The sequence below is a fragment of the Oncorhynchus gorbuscha genome, linkage group LG01 (assembly GCF_021184085.1).
Source record: "Oncorhynchus gorbuscha isolate QuinsamMale2020 ecotype Even-year linkage group LG01, OgorEven_v1.0, whole genome shotgun sequence".
NCBI classification, from domain to species: Eukaryota; Metazoa; Chordata; class Actinopteri; order Salmoniformes; family Salmonidae; genus Oncorhynchus; species Oncorhynchus gorbuscha.
This window is the reverse complement of record NC_060173.1, coordinates 43298132-43314669: the sequence shown is the minus strand read 5'-3', so window position 1 is coordinate 43314669 and position 16538 is coordinate 43298132. Positions and strand designations below refer to the sequence as shown.

At 41.3% G+C, this 16538-nt stretch overlaps 1 protein-coding gene across 8 annotated transcripts in view; it reads right to left on the bottom strand.

Annotated features, from left to right (window-relative positions):
• ntrk3a (neurotrophic tyrosine kinase, receptor, type 3a) overlaps window positions 1–16538 on the bottom strand; it is a 286833-nt gene that overhangs the window by 122133 nt on the left and 148162 nt on the right. For all 8 annotated transcript variants that reach the window (XR_006839310.1, XM_046353608.1, XM_046353618.1 and 5 more), the window contains exons 5-8: window positions 6269–6423; window positions 5553–5695; window positions 4999–5140; window positions 1210–1509 (exon numbers count right to left, since the gene is read on the bottom strand). Coding sequence is in view for 7 of the 8 variants with exons in the window: in XM_046353608.1 (XP_046209564.1) it covers window positions 1210–1509; window positions 4999–5140; window positions 5553–5695; window positions 6269–6423 (740 nt within the window). In the remaining variant the exon portion in view is untranslated. The remainder of the gene's footprint in view (window positions 1–1209; window positions 1510–4998; window positions 5141–5552; window positions 5696–6268; window positions 6424–16538) is intronic.

Below are 16538 nucleotides of genomic sequence, written 5' to 3'. Positions count from 1 at the left end.
ATATAGGAAAACGGATTTCACTCAATATGAACTTTTGTTTTGTGTAGCATTGCAGCCGCTAATGCTAATAGTCCAAGTAAAACAGCCTTCTCCTTACTACATGTCTCCTTACTACAACTGTCAATCATATCATCTAACTCAACTGTACTGTGCTTTAATTCATCTGAACAACCATCCATGCCGTGTACCATCTAAATATAAAGACTCAGGTCAGGACAGTAGCATAATGGATGACTGGTGGATCACATTGAGCCCTGTGGGCTTAAGTTTTGTACAAGAGTGAGTAATTTTTTTCTTCCATGAAAGTGAAACATAATGTCACATTTTTTATTTCGAAGAATATGATAAATACCTTACAGATTCAAATGTCTTACTTTATCAACATAAAATTATGAAAGACCTGTTAAATGTTTTGTCATTTCATCATTTGCATTTGAAGCTTCAATCAGGTCTTGAAAGAGTACTAAATAATTCAAAACTATATTTTCTCGTGTTCTTTGTTTGAGTAACACACTGGCCCTTTGGCCTTTTGGAATGACCAATGACGAGTTTAGTTACACCATCTATACATGTGGAGCGACTCTCGTTTACAGTCAACTGGAAACTCCGGAAGGATCTAGTTCTGCACTAAACAGGATGCGAAACACCAAAGCATTTTCAACCTTTTACAGATTAGTGGGCCCTTTGGGCCTGGACCAGGGTTGAGGGGAGCTGTTATAGGCCAAATGTTGCTGGAGCTGCTAACAAAACATTTCATCTGACATTCTTGTGAGCAGTGCTGTTGTGATTACCGTTGTATTACTATTTATTGCTATTAAAAAATATATTTCAAACGTTTTTTGTTCTATCTTGGTATGATGGATGGTTGGGGTGGGAGGGAGGGGAATGAAGGACCGGGGAGCTTGTACTGTTATCAAATGACAATCTACAAGTAAAGGATTTCTCTCTAAAGAATAGAGCAACATTCCCAATGAGATCTTATCTTCACCTCTAAATAAATCCCCTATATTAATAGAGGCGTGACAGCGAGAGAGACTGTTTCTACATTCACCAGTGAACCCGTTAATAAGACAGTAGCACTTAACAGTTTAAGCTCTGCTGCTCCGATCCATGCAATATCCTGTTGGACTCACGAAAGGTCGCAGGTATAACGCTACTTTATACCTGCACTGCTCTGCATAGCTACAATAGCAAGTCAAATCTACCTACCGTCTGAAAACGGGGCGTTGAGGAAGTGTCCATACACTGTCTTGGTGGTGACTCCTAGGAAGTTGCTAGCTTCCAGAGTGTAGTTGCCGTTGTTGTGGTGCGTGGGGTCCTTGAAGTTGAGGCATCCCTCTAGGTAGTCCTGGTAGGTATCCATCTCAGTGCGGATGTAGTCACTGGGAGGGATCTCCTTGTCCCGGTGGAACCAGCGCAGGGTAGGCTGGGGGTTACCGCGCACTGTGAACTCTATGCAGGTTTCATGGCGACGCTCGGGCTCGTCTAGCTTCAGGATGGTGGGGGGGACTGTTGGGAGGGAGGACAGACATCAACGAGGTATGTCAGAGATGTGTTTTCAATGTGTTGGCATCATGACATGTGACACACACAATCTTCTAGTTACACTATGTACCAATGTTCAGGGGGTGTGACTTGTTATTTCTTGCTTGTGAGTGGTTCGAAGGCCAGCAGTATAAATGGTGTTGTGTTGATCTCTGAAGCTGCTGCTAGGATGTGGCTGCTGACCACAGGAACAGTGGGTTGTCTCCAGGCTTTTGGCTGAGTGGACACATCACCCGCTCTGAAGGATGGCAGCCAGAGGCAGTAATAATATCACACCTCATAAAAGCTCCCACCATATACTGTAACTCCACAGCCATGGTCGGTATGTTGAAAGCTAGCTAACCATCTGCAATTACAGGGCTGTAAATGTGCCATACTGAGCTCACATAAAGCATCAATCATACTTCGATTCACTGTTAATATACACATTAAGAGAGCATGCCAATTTCTTCATTGTTAGTTAATGCAAGGTAAAACGCAGGGGGTCTCTGTGAAAACTAAGTGCTTGAGAGAGAGCAGGGAGAAAGAGAGAGCGAGAGAGAGAGAGTGTGAGAGAGGTTAAGAGAGCGTAGGAGAGAGAGAGACTTGAGTTTGCGGATCTCATCATTATCTCTGGCAATCAATACTGTATGTATTGGGTACTGAGAGAATAGTGTTACACCCCTGTTGCCATCGCCCGTCAGTATGAATGTAAATGCAGGAGCAACAAACAATTATCATATTACCCTGTAATGGTATCCAGCTAATGGAAACAGTGTGGTCTAATAAAGGACGTATGTCTGGGCCAGAGAAATGTCCACCATAGTAACAATTAAATGCTTAAACATTTTTTAAATAATAAATAAAAGCAACGTTGGGGGAGTTTAACTGTACAATATATGTACATTGATTGATTCATTAATCCTATGCTACTGAAATATAAATAACATACATTTTTCTAAACTAATCCAATCATTTAATTTTATTGACAATATATTCACTTAAGATCTCACTTGTTGAAGGCCACAGGACTGAAAATGAATGAATGCAACAACCATGTCTGTGTCTCTAGCAAACACAGTCATGGGTGGTACTGGTAACTCTAAAATTCACTCTAAAGGAACCATGTAAAATATGCAAATGCAGCTTAAATTCCTGCAGCAGGGCTATTCAATTCCGATCCTTGAAGGCCGAAACATTCCTTATTTGGGATTGTGTACGGTTCTTCAAAGAACCATCCCATTTATGGTTCTTCAGAGACCCTACAATGATTCCCTTATGCCATCGATCTCGATAACCTAATTTGGTTCCAACTTTGAGTGTTCCTTGAAAACAGTGTTTTGTGATAATCATAGGAACATCGTGCCAACATAAAGTGTGGAACCTTAGTGACGCAAATATCAAACTGACAGCAATTATTTCCTGGCTTGACTGTCAGTTAGTCTAACTAATCACCACAGCTGTTGACTCTCTGTTTTAAGGCGTTTCCAACAGACACGCCAAGCGGCTGTTGGGATGATTGGCAATTACCAAGAAAACCAAAAGAGCATGTGGTTTCATAAAGAACATCACAAACAAAAACAAATGGCTTTGCAGTACAGCACCAGTACACCGCCACTGAATAACTAGCAGGACCTTCCAGATGTTTCCCAACGAACAGGGTCAGAGCTCCCCTCTCCTCGCTCTGCTGGAAAGCAATCGCGCACATTATGTGATGAACATTCTATAAATCGCTGTCATCTTTCACGGAAAGGACCACTGCCTTCTCATCAATGAAGTATCCACATCCAATGGAACCACCTGCCAGCTCGCACGGATCAATACTCAACACAATGACCTCTCGGCACTTACAGAATGTAGAGGATAGAACGCATAACAGTACTGATAGAATGGATAAGAGTAGGCTTAGTTATATAAGAATGTATTGGAATGGGATATAGAAAGGAGCAATGATCGAATGGATAGAATTGCATGGATAGGAGTACTTATAGAATGGATAGGAGTGCTTATAGAAATGGACTTATAGAATGGATAAGGCTTATAGAATGGATAAGAGTATATAGAATGGATGGAGTATTTATAGAATGGATAGGAGTGCTTATAGAATGGATGTACTTATAGAATGGATGAGTACTTATAGAATGGATAAGAGTACTTATAGAATGGATATTTATAGAATGGAGCTTATAGAATGGATGATCTTATAGAATGGATAGGAGTGCTTATAGAATGGATAGAATGGATGCTTATAGAATGGATAGTACTTATAGAATGGTACTTATAGAATGGATAGGAGTACTTATAGAATGGATAGTACTTATAGAAGATGTACTTATAGAATGGATAGGAGTACTTATAGAATGGATAGGAGTACTTATAGAATGGATAAGAGTACTTATAGAATGGATAGGAGTATTTATAGAATGGATAGGAGTGCTTATAGAATGGATAGGAGTACTTATAGAATGGATAAGAGTACTTATAGAATGGATAAGAGTACTTATAGAATGGATAGGAGTATTTATAGAATGGATAGGAGTACTTATAGAATGGATAAGAGTACTTATAGAATGGATAGGAGTACTTATAGAATGGATAGGAGTACTTATAGAATGGATAAGAGTACTTATAGAATGGATAGGAGTACTTATAGAATGGATAGGAGTACTTATAGAATGGATAGAGTACTTATAGAATGGATAGGAGTACTTATAGAATGGATAAGAGTAGTTACTGGGTAGCCTAGTGGTTAGAGCTTTGGGCCAGTAACCGAAAGGTTGCTAGATTGAATCCCCGAGCTGACAAAGTAAAAATCTGTCGTCCTGCCCCTGAACAAGGCCGCTAACCCGCTGTTCCTAGGCTGTCATTGTAAATAAGAATTTGTTCTTAACTGACTTGCCTAGTAAAATAAAAAAACTTACAGAATGGATAAGAGTAGTTATCCAACATAAACTCCTTCTTATAGATTGTAGCCTAAGTTCAATAGTCATCATAAAAGGGAGGTTCCTTAATGAGGCATTTTACACATATAATTCCACTAGTCTACTTTATAGAAGAATGTGCATATGCATGGCAGCATTTACATAAAATAAGACAATTAAACATCTCATTAAAAGGGAAATCTGCAGTTGTTACATCCATTTTTTTTAACCTGTAAATGAATCATATAAACCCATCCCTCGGCTTTTTACTGAAACAGGGGTGGGGAGAACACTTTGTTATTGCTTCAGCTGCAGATTGCCGCTTTAACTGCATTTAAAATCTAAATAGTGTTGTAACAAGGTGCTTTACACCTCTACATTATTCATGGTCTGACTGTGATCTGAATATTGGTGTTATCTGTTGGTACATTGGCCTCTGAGATGAATATTGAGCTGAATACCATAATCAAACAGCAAACACTTGAGAGTGTTTGTGGTCTGCAATTTGATAAATAAAACGTTGAACTTCAACTGGTCATTGGTAGCTACGTACAATGGACAGTGAGCTGGATGGAGGCGTTGGCCATCCCCACTTTGTTCTCTGCTATACAGGTCAGCATGTAGAAGTTGTCATCACGGCTCACGTTGACCAGGGTCAGGTTGATGGAGTGGACATTGGGCCAGTACACGTTGGACTGGACAGAGCAGGAGAAAAAGACAAGTGAGTGATACTGTAGGATAAAGACAGTGCATTGGGGCAGACAATTTATTTTATTCAGCTACAATTCTCTGCATAAAGCAGGTTTAACTGCATTTTCAGAAAGCTATGAAATCACAAGCACACAAACACAGTTGGTGTCAGTTCCATTTAATTTCCTCAATTGGACATAGAATTTATCTTCATAGCACAACAACAGAATTCCAGAATTGCCTGGAATCTAAATAGACTGCACCCTAAAGTTGCACTGTAGCTAAAACTAACTCCAAGGTCACACGCCAAGTTGTTTCCTGCAGCTACCTAGAGACAAAGCACAATGGTTCGACCATTACAATGAAGAATAGCACAGTGCATTATGGGTCCCTTTGTGTGTGTCCTGGCTAACCCACCTGGTGAGTGTTGATGGAGTGGAGGTCATTGACGGTCCAGTCCACCTCAGGGAGGGGGGATCCAGATCCATTACAGGTGACGGTGACTCTGTCCCCCTCAATCATTGTGAGATTATAGTGGGTCACACTAATGTCCGGCAAGTCTGGTGGGGCGAGGGAGAGAGAGAGAGGGGGGGGGCAGAGAGAGAAAGAGAGAGAGAATACAATAGCAGCCAGACACAGCACACTTGAAATTCTGACTGAGACACTTCAAGCTATTGTGAATTCTATTTGTGAGCGAGACAGGAAGGAACAAGCAGAGTTTCACAAAGGTGAGTTGTCATCACTCTTTTTGCTCGACTCTCATGAGATAAGTTACGTCAGGCATTTATGTAATTCTTGTGAAAGTGATATATATGGCCTACCCACTGGGCAGACACATTTAAACCTCTACTTTTGATTTACATTTGGTTGAGTTGTCAACTAATGTGAATTCAACGTTGGCTGACAATCCATGGCAATGGATGTAGGTTAAATGTTGAGTGAAAAAAAATACTAAATTCCTCTACGTTGATGACGTTTTGCAAATCCAATCAGTTTTCCACATTGATTCAACGTCATCAGACATAATTTTGGGGGTTGAAATGATGTGGAAACAATGTTGATTCAACCAGTTTCTTCAACCATGGGATGATTGAGGAGTGTGGAGGGGGGATCATGGCGGCGGTGGCTCGTACCACAGAGGGAGATATTCATAGCTTGGAGAGGGATCTTGGAGGCTCCGTTGTTGCAGAATAACAGCTGGGTGTGCAGGCCAGCCTCCCCTCGCTGCTGCCATAGCTGGATCCAGCGGATATCACAGCCACACTCAAACACCACTTCTTCCAGCCTCCTGTTAGAGAGAGAGAGAGAAAGAGAGAGAGAGAGAGAGAGAGAGAGAAAATATATGTTGAGAAACAACACAATGCAACTGTGGTCATTTAATGTGCAGTCAGATGTAGGTGAATGACATTGTTATCATTCAGTCCAGCCCCAAACATTCATCACGACATGCCTGGGGAGGAACTGGAGACATTCCATCTCATCTCCAGGCCAGGTTGGGCTAACTGTACCGTGTGACTGGGGCTGGGAGAGGGTGGACATGATTTGGACTTGCTTTTCGCTCAACAAACATGGGCCCTGCATCAGAGGTAAATGTCCGTACCTGCGTGAAAATCGGTGCAAAGAAAACCCTGTGTGTTCACGCTATAGACTTCCTTTTTGCATGTGCTGCGTCGCGATCCACTGAACCGCCAATGTCGGCCATTCACCTATGCGGTAGACAGGCACTTCCCAAGTCAGTGTTGTTGGAAATGATAGGATGCCAAAAAGTGACTTTCACGAAAACGTCTGTCAAGTCCAAATGGTTTGAACTAGAAACCATTTAGTCTACCCCACTATCGAAAGCTGAGACTCTCAAAAGCACAAGCATGTAGACTGTTTTGCTCTACGTTTTGCTCTACAAGCATCACGAGACACATCTGAAGGTAAACTGGTATCAGGAGGAAAACATTTATGGAAGTGAATTGGGCATTTCCACGTCAAAGGTATATCTTTTTTTATCTCATAGATATAGGATAGACAAATCAAATGATTTGTTTTTACTATATGTTTGTATATATGTTATTCAATGCATTTTATGTGTTAATAGCAGTAAGGCCAAATGCAATGTGTCATCCCCCAAAAATGACCTTTTAAAAATGATAGCTATAGAGGTCCTAAAACTCAAAACCAATTATCTTTATGATCCATGGTATCTTTTTTATTGTATTCTTTTTGTTGTTGTTGACCATCTTAAAACAATTCCATTTGCAATGTTGGGGAATAGTGAACTGCATTTAGTTCAACTACTAATTCAAATACATTTTGCAGTAGCTTGGTGGTAGTTGAACTCAATTCATATCTAGGTAGTGTTTTCAGGAGTTAATTACTCTTTTTTTGCCATGTAGCGGTGTATCTAACTACTGGAACTACACAACTCTTTTTTGCACAAAAAATCATATATACAGTAGTTTGGACACACCTACTCATTTATTTATTTATTTTTTATTTTTTTACTATTTTGTACATTGTAAAATAATAGTGAAGACATCAAAACTATACATTTACATTACATTTAAGTCATTTAGCAGACGCTCTTATCCAGAGCGACTTACAAATTGGTGCATTCACCTTATGACATCCAGTGGGACAGTCACTTAACAATAGTGCATCTAAAACTTAGGGGGGGTAACCAAGAAGTGTAAAAAAAAGAGATATTCCTTCAAAGTAGCCTCCCTTTTCCTTGATGACAGCTTTGCAAACTCTTGACATTCTCTCAACCAGCTTCATAAGGAATGCTTTTCCAACAGTCTTGAAGGAGGTATCACATATGCTGAGTACTTGTTGGTTGCTTTTCCTTCACTCTGCGGTCCAACTCATCCCAAACCATCTCAATTGGGTTGAGGTCGGGTGATTGTAGAGGCCAGGTCATCCGATGCAGGACTCCATCACTCTTCATCTTGGTAAAATAGCCCTTACACAGCCGGGAGGTGTGTTTTGGGTCATTGTCCTGCTGAAAAACAAATGGTAGTCCCACTAAGAGCAAACCAGAAGGGATGGCGTATCGCTGCAGAATGCAAATCACCATCACACCTTCTCCTCCATGCTTCACGGTGGGAACCACACATGCGGAGATCATCTGTTCACCTACTCTGCGTCTCACAAAGACACAGTGGTTGGAACCAAAAATCTCACATTTGGACTCATCAGAACAAAGGACAGATTTCCACCGGTCTAATGACCATTGCTCTTGTTTCTTGGCCCAAGCAAGTCTCTTCTTGTTATTAGTGTCCTTTAGTAGTTGTTTCTTTGCAGCAATTTGACCATGAAGACCTGATTCACGCAGACTCCTCTGAACAGTTGATGTTGAGATGTGTCTGTTACTTGAACTCTGTGAAGCATTTATTTTGGCTGCAATCTGAGGTGCAGTAAACTCTAATGAACGTATCCTCTGCAGCAGAGTTAACAATGGGTCTTCCTTTCCTGTGAAGGTCCCCATGAGAGCCAGTTTCATCATAGCACTTGATGGTTTTTGCAACTGCACTTGAAGAAACTTTCAAAGTTCTTGACATTTTTTCAGATTGATGGACTGTCGTTTCTCTTTGCTTATTTGAGCTGTTCGTGCCATGGTCTTTTACCAAATAGGGCTATCTTCTGTATACCACCCCTACCTTGTCACAACACAACTGATTGGCTCAAACGCGATAAGGAGGAAAGAAATAACATCACAAATCACCCAGAAAAACAGATACAGTCCTCCACAAATAATACAACTCCCCATTTCAACCATTAAAATTGCCCGAACATCACCAGAACATCAAGATAAAATGTATTTTGAATTTTGTTCCAGATATTCAGTGTATTAAAAGGAACCTCGAGAGCTACCCAATCCTGTGAACGGTTAGGCAACATAGCTGTCTATACTTCAACAGTGTAGTTAGATAAGACGGAAGTTTATGAAGTAGGGCCTTATAAACAAAAAGGGAGTAATGTGGAGATATACGGGTATTTAGCGAAGTCCAGCCAATCTTTTAATACAAGATGGAGCGATGAGTATCAAAACTGTCACTTGTAACAAACAAACAAACAAACAAATATCAACATAATCAAGAACAGATCAAAAAGGTTGACTGAATAATCTGCTTCCTACTGCTTAGAGAAGGGCACAATCTGTTGAAGTAGAAAAAGCCAACTTTAAATCTTAGCTTCTTAACCAGCTGATCTATATGTTTTTAAAATGTCAAATCAATATGAATCCAAATGCTTAAGTATTTATATACTGGAACACGTTTGATTGGAGAATCATCTATTGACTGAACATTTAGTTAATCTGAAACGTTCTCACGAGAGTTTAAAAACAACATGTATTTTGTTTTGCCTGTATTAAGCACACGTTTTCAATCAGCAAGTGATTCCTGCATAGCTATAAATAAAATAAAATAAAATAAAATCTTATTTTATTTGTCACATACACATGGTTAGCAGATGTTAATGCGAGTGTAGCGAAATGCTTGTGCTTCTAGTTCCGACAATGCAGTAATAACCAACAAGTAATCTAACTAACAATTCCAAAACTACTGTCTTATACACACAAGTGTAGGGGGATAAAGAATATTTACATAAAATATATATGTACATAAATATATATGAATGCGGCATAGGCATAGGCAAGATACAGTAGATGGTATCGAGTACAGTATATACATATGAGATGAGTATGTAAACAAAGTGGCATAGTTAAATTGGCTAGTAATACATGTATTACATAAAGATGCAGTAAATGATATAGAGTACAGTATATACGTATACATATGTGATGAATAATGTAGGGTATGTAAACATTATATTAGGTAGCATTGTTTAAAGTGGCTAGTGATATATTTTACATCATTTCCCATCAATTCCCATTATTAAAGTGGCTGGAGTTGAGTCAGTGTGTTAGCAGCAGCCACTCAATGTTAGTGGTGGCTGTTTAACAGTCTGATGGCCTTGAGATAGAAGCTGTTTTTCAGTCTCTCGGTCCCAGCTTTGATGAACCTGTACTGACCTCGCCTTCTGGATGATAGCGGGGTGACCAGGCAGTGGCTCGGGTGGTTGTTGTCCTTGATGATCTTTATGGCCTTCCTGTAACATCGGGTGGTGTAGGTGTCCTGGAGGGCATGTAGTTTGCCCCCGGTGATGCGTTGTGCAGACCTCACTACCCTCTGGAGAGCCTTACGGTTGTGGGCGGAGCAGTTGCCGTTCCAGGCGGTGATACAGCCCGCCAGGATGCTCTCGATTGTGCATCTGTAGAAGTTTGTGAGTGCTTTTGGTGACAAGCTGAATTTCTTCTGCCTCATGAGGTTGAAGAGGCGCTGCTGTGCCTTCTTCACGATGCTGTCTGTGTGGGTGGACCAATTCAGTTTGTCTGTGATGTGTATGCCGAGGAACATAAAACTTACTACCCTCTCCACTACTGTCCCATCGATGTGGATAGGGGGGTGTTCCCTCTGCTGTTTCCTGAAGTGCACAATCATCTCCTTAGTTTTGTTGACGTTGAGTGTGAGGTTATTTTCCTGACACCACACTCTGAGGGCACTCACCTCCTCCCTGTAGGCCGTCTCGTCGTTGTTGGTAATCAAGCCTACCACTGTTGTGTCGTCCGCAAACTTGATGATTGAGTTGGAGGCGTGCGTGGCCACGCAGTCATGGGTGAATAGGGAGTACAGGAGAGGGCTCAGAACGCACCCTTGTGGGGCCCCGGTGTTGAGGATCAGCGGGGAGGAGATGTTGTTGCCTACCCTCACCACCTGGGGCGGCCCGTCAGGAAGTCCAGTACCCAGTTGCACAGGGCGGGGTCGAGACCCAGGGTCTCGAGCTTGATGACGAGCTTGGAGGGTACTATGGTGTTAAATGCCGAGCTGTAGTCAATGAACAGCATTCTCACATAGGTATTCCTCTTGTCCAGAAGGGTTAGGGCAGTGTGCAGTGTGGTTGAGATTGCATCGTCTGTGGACCTATTTGGGCGGTAAGCAAATTGGAGTGGGTCTAGAGTGTCAGGTTGGGTGGAGGTGATATGGTCCTTGACTAGTCTCTCAAAGCACTTCATGATGACAGAAGTGAGTGCTACGGGTCGGTAGTCGTTTAGCTCAGTTACCTTAGCTTTCTTGGGAACAGGAACAATGGTGGCCCTCTTGAAGCATGTGGGAACAGCAGACTGGGATAGGGATTGATTGAATATGTCCGTAAACACTCCAGCCAGCTGGTCTACGCATGCTCTCAGGGCGTGGCTGGGGATGCCGTCTGGGCCTGCAGCCTTGCGAGGGTTAACACGTTTAAATGTTTTACTCACCTCGGCTGCAGTGAAGGAGAGGCCGCATGTTTTGTTTGCAGGCCGTGTCAGTGGCACTGTATTGTCCTCAAAGCGGGCAAAAAAGTTATTTAGTCTGCCTGGGAGCAAGACATCCTGGTCCGTGACGGGGCTGGTTTTCTTTTTGTAATCCGTGATTGACTGTAGACCCTGCCACATACCTCTTGTGTCTGAGCCGTTGAATTGAGATTCTACTTTGTCTCTATACTGACGTTTAGCTTGTTTGATTGCCTTGCGGAGGGAATAGCTACACTGTTTGTATTCGGTCATGTTTCCGGTCACCTTGCCCTGATTAAAAGCAGTTGTTCGCGCTGTCAGTTTCACGCGAATGCTGCCATCAATCCACGGTTTCTGGTTTGGGAATGTTTTAATCGTTGCTATGGGAACGACATCTTCAACGCATGTTCTAATGAACTCGCACACCGAATCAGCGTATTCGTCAATGTTGTTGTCTGACGCAATACGAAACATATCCCAGTCCATGTGATGGAAGCAGTCTTGGAGTGTGGAATCAGATTGGTCGGACCAAACGTTGGACAGACCTCAGCGTGGGAGCTTCTTGTTTTAGTTTCTGTCTGTAGGCAGGGATCAACAAAATAGAGTCGTGGTCAGCTTTTCTGAAAGGAGGGCGGGGCAGGGCCTTATATGTGTCACGGAAGTTAGAATAGCAATGATCCAAGGTTTTGCCAGCCCTGGTTGCGCAATCGATATGCTGATACAATTTAGGGAGTCCTGTTTTCAGATTAGCCTTGTTAAAATCCCCAGCTACAATGAATGCAGCCTCAGGATGTATGGATTCCAGTTTGCAAAGAGTCAAATAAAGTTCGTTCAGAGCCATCGATGTGTCTGCTTGGGGGGGAATATATACGGCTGTGATTATAATCGAAGAGAATTCCCTTGGTAGATAATGCGGTCGACCTTTGATTGTGAGGAATTCTAAATCAGGTGAACAGAAGGACTTGAGTTCCTGTATGTTTTTGTGACCACACCACGTCTCATTAGCCATAAGGCATACGCCCCCGCCCCTCTTCTTACCAGAAAGATGTTTGTTTCTGTCGGCGTGATGCGTGGAGAAACCAGCTGGCTACACCGACTCCGATAGCGTCTCTCCAGTGAGCCATGTTTCCATGAAGCAAAGCACGTTACAGTCTCTGATGTCCCTCTGGAATGCTACCCTTGCTCGGATTTCATCAACCTTGTTGTCAAGAGACTGGGCACTGGCAAGAAGTATACTAGGGAGTGGTGCACGATGTGCCCGTCTCCGGAGTCTGACCAGAAGACCGCTTCGTTTCCCTCTTTTTAAGTCGTTTTTTTGGGTCGCCGGCTGGGATCCATTCCGTTGTCCTGGGTGAAAGGCAGAACACAGGATCCGCTTCGCGAAAGTCATATTCTTGGTCGTACTGATTTTATTTGTATTTTTATTTCACCTTTATTTAACCAGGTAGGCTAGTTGAGAACAATTTCTCATTTGCAACTGCAACCTGGCCAAGATAAAAGCATAGCAGTGTGAACAGACAACACAGAGTTACACATGGAGTAAACATGGTGAGTTGACGCTGCTCTTATATTCAGTAGTTCTTCTCGACTGTATGTAATGAAACCTAAGATGACCTGGGGTACTAATGTAAGAAATAACATGTAAAAAAAACAAAAAACCTGCATAGTTTCCTAGGAACGCGAAGTGAGGCGGCCATCTCTGTCGGCGCCGGAAGTAGTTTTGACACAGCCAGATCAATAGTCAGGGCAATAGCATACATAATAGTATCATCAGCATATAGATGAAGTTCACCATTTTTAACAGATTGACCAATGGGATTTATATAAACGGTGAAGAGAGCTGTTCCAAAAATTGACCCCTGTGGTACCTTTATGTACTTCAAGAAATTCTGACTTAACCCCATCAATTACAATGGGCTGAGTTCTGTCACTAAGACAATCATGAAACCATGAACAGTTGTCAGAGCTCATACCCATCGAGAACAACTTATTCAATAAAATACAAACATCAATGCCCTTATGGAGTGGCAGCACAAAAGCGGATTTCCATCATTTTGGAATATTTCCTGAAAACAATGTTTTTTATTTGATTTAAATTTACCCCTTTTTCTCCCCAATTTCATGTTATCCAATTGTTTTAGTAGCTACTATCTTGTCTCATCGCTACAACTCCCGTACGGGCTCGGGAGAGAGGTTGAAAGTCATGCGTCCTCCGATACACAACCCAACCAAGCCGCACTGCTTCTTAACACAGTGCGCATCCAACCCAGAAGCCAGCCACACCAATGTGTCAGAGGAAACACCGTGCACCTGGCAACCTTGGCTGGCGTGCACTGCGCCCGGCCCGCCACAGGAGTCGCTGGTTCACGACGAGACAAGGATATCCCTACCGGACAAACCCGGACGATGCTAGGCCAATTGTGCGTCGCCCCACGGACCTCCCGGTCACAGCCGGTGACGACAGAGCCTGGGCGCAAACCCAGGGTCTCTGGTGGCACAGCTGGCGCTGCAATACAGCGCCCGTAACCACTCTGCTCCACCCGGGAGGCCCTGAAAACAATGGTAAATAAAAAATGTGGGTTATTGAGCCAACAATGATGGGCGCTGCACACTTAAGCAGACCAGGATCCAATTGGTCGGCCCCTGTGGATTTCTTGTTGTCTAATGCTAGCGAAGCATCTAGGACTTCTTTTTCTGTAAATAGCCTAAAAGAAAAGCTTTGACTATCATTCAGCAAGTTTCCCCTATCAGCATCCAGCCCAATATCACTGTGAATAGGCTTAAAGGTTATTTCAAAGAGATTACTTGCTGAAATAAAAATGGTGATTAAATGCATCAATGAGGCCAGTGTCTGAATTAATTTGTTGTGGCAGAGAGGAGGAAGTAGAACCCTTCAGGAATTTGACAGTTTTCCAAAATTTTGCCGGGTTCCCATTACAATCCGGAAGAGCGGTTACGTAATGATCAGATTTAGCCTTTCTGATTTGTCTAACACAATGATTCCTCAGTTGCTTAAACACTTGCCAGTCTGGGAGTAAGCCTGTGTTCCTGGCCTTGACCCAAGCATCATCTCTTTTATGAAAGACTTCTGATAATTCCAGAGTGTACCAGGCATTCAATCTACCTTTAACCCTTACTTTTTTGAAGGGAGCATGATTATTCACAATAGTATTTTAAGACATCTGCAAAAATGCTAGATAAATCAGGTTCAGGGATAGCTAAAATACATTAAATGTCACTAAATAAAAAATAACGTAAAAAACAACAACTATTCACTGACGTTTTTAAAAGTTCCTCTTTGTGATGACATAAGACATAAGATTTTTGTATTCTCACATCTCTAACACATACAACTGGGTAATGCTCACTAATGTCTTGGGCGAAGACACCAGTAGAAATATCTCTCTCTCTGGTGTATTCGTTAAAATAAGATCAATTGGACTTGACTTTAAAGGATCTTTAGGGTTGGCCGTGTAGGCTTAGTCACCAGCTGGATTAGGTTTAGATCATTACACATGTCTTTTAGATGTTTTGAAGCTTGCATTTCCCAATTAGTTCACTCAGCACAATAACTTCTGATTTATTAATATGTACTGTAAAAAATATATTTAGTTGTTTCAAATATATATTATTAAGTAACTGGTTTCACAGCCTTTTTTTGTACTAGGTGAAGTTAACATTTTTAGTTGTTCAAACTTTGCTACAATATGAGAAAACGTAGATTAGGCAAAAAGTCTGTCAACTTAAAATGATGTGTTTGCTCAATTTGTCTAATATGTTCCTTCAACTAGATAATATTGTTTTGCATCTTACCAAAAAAAGTCTGTCGAACTAACTACACACACAGTGCTTTTAACGTACAATGTTTACTTACATATTTGACACACACTGAAATACATGTTTACTTACACTTTAGTATTCATTATGTCCTCACCTGGTATTTGAACTCAGAATCTCTTGTTTCACAGCATTCCAATCTTCCTGCTATGTCAACATGTTTGTGTATATAATGGATATCACCTGTATTGCTACACTTTGCACTTCAAAATAAAGCTTGGCTCTGGTAAAAGTACAATCAATAAAAACTATTTTATTTATCATAGTGATTAAGATTAAAACAGGGTAATTTGCCCCACCAACATTAGACAACTGTAGAGAAAAAAAATAAGTAAATCAAATCAATGATGGGGAAATTAGTCAGATTAATTTAGAATTGACACAGACATGGTGGCGTAGCAGGAAGATTAAAATTGCCACCAAGAGATTGTGAGTTCAAATCCCAGGTGATGACATCATAATTGCTGTATAAATTAACATGGACAACGTGTGTCAAATATGTCTTTTGAAAAATGTGTATGTTAAAAGCACTGTATTTGTGTGTAACTAGTTCCACATCCTTTATTAGGTAAGATGCCAAAATTATAATTTCTTGTTGAAAGAACATATGGGACAAATTGAGCAAACACATCATTTTAAGTTGACTGAATTTTTGCCCATGTTTTCTCATATTGGAGCTAAGTTCAGGTAACAAGAAGGCTGTGGAACCAGTTCCTTAATAATAATTAGTTGAAACAACTAGATTTTTTGGTGTGTTTTTTTAAAGACATTCTGTTAACATATGACTCCAAAGTGAACTGTTCTTGCAATTTAGAGTCTAAGGCATTTCAGATTTACATATTAGAATTTTTTTTTAAAGTAGTTTAGTGAACTACTTTTTCAAAGTAGTTTAGTTAAATAAACTCTATTTTTCTTGAGGGTAGATTTAAAGTATCTTAACTTCTCCCATTGGTAGCTTGGTATATTTTCAGAGTAGCTTCCCCAACACTCTCCATATGTTAAGTTAGTAGAACCCCCCCCCACCCAACGCCCCCCTCCAAGGGCTGGGAGCAGATGGACCTGATTTGGACTTCCCCTCAACAAACACGGGCCCTACACCAGCCCTGGCTAAATCATTAATGTCACATTAATGTGAAAGATTTGGACGACACATTTTAAAATGATAGCAGGGTAAAGCTGACATCGTTTTCATACAAACTAAATATTTTCTTTGTAGAACCACCCAGAGCAAATACACTTTGAAA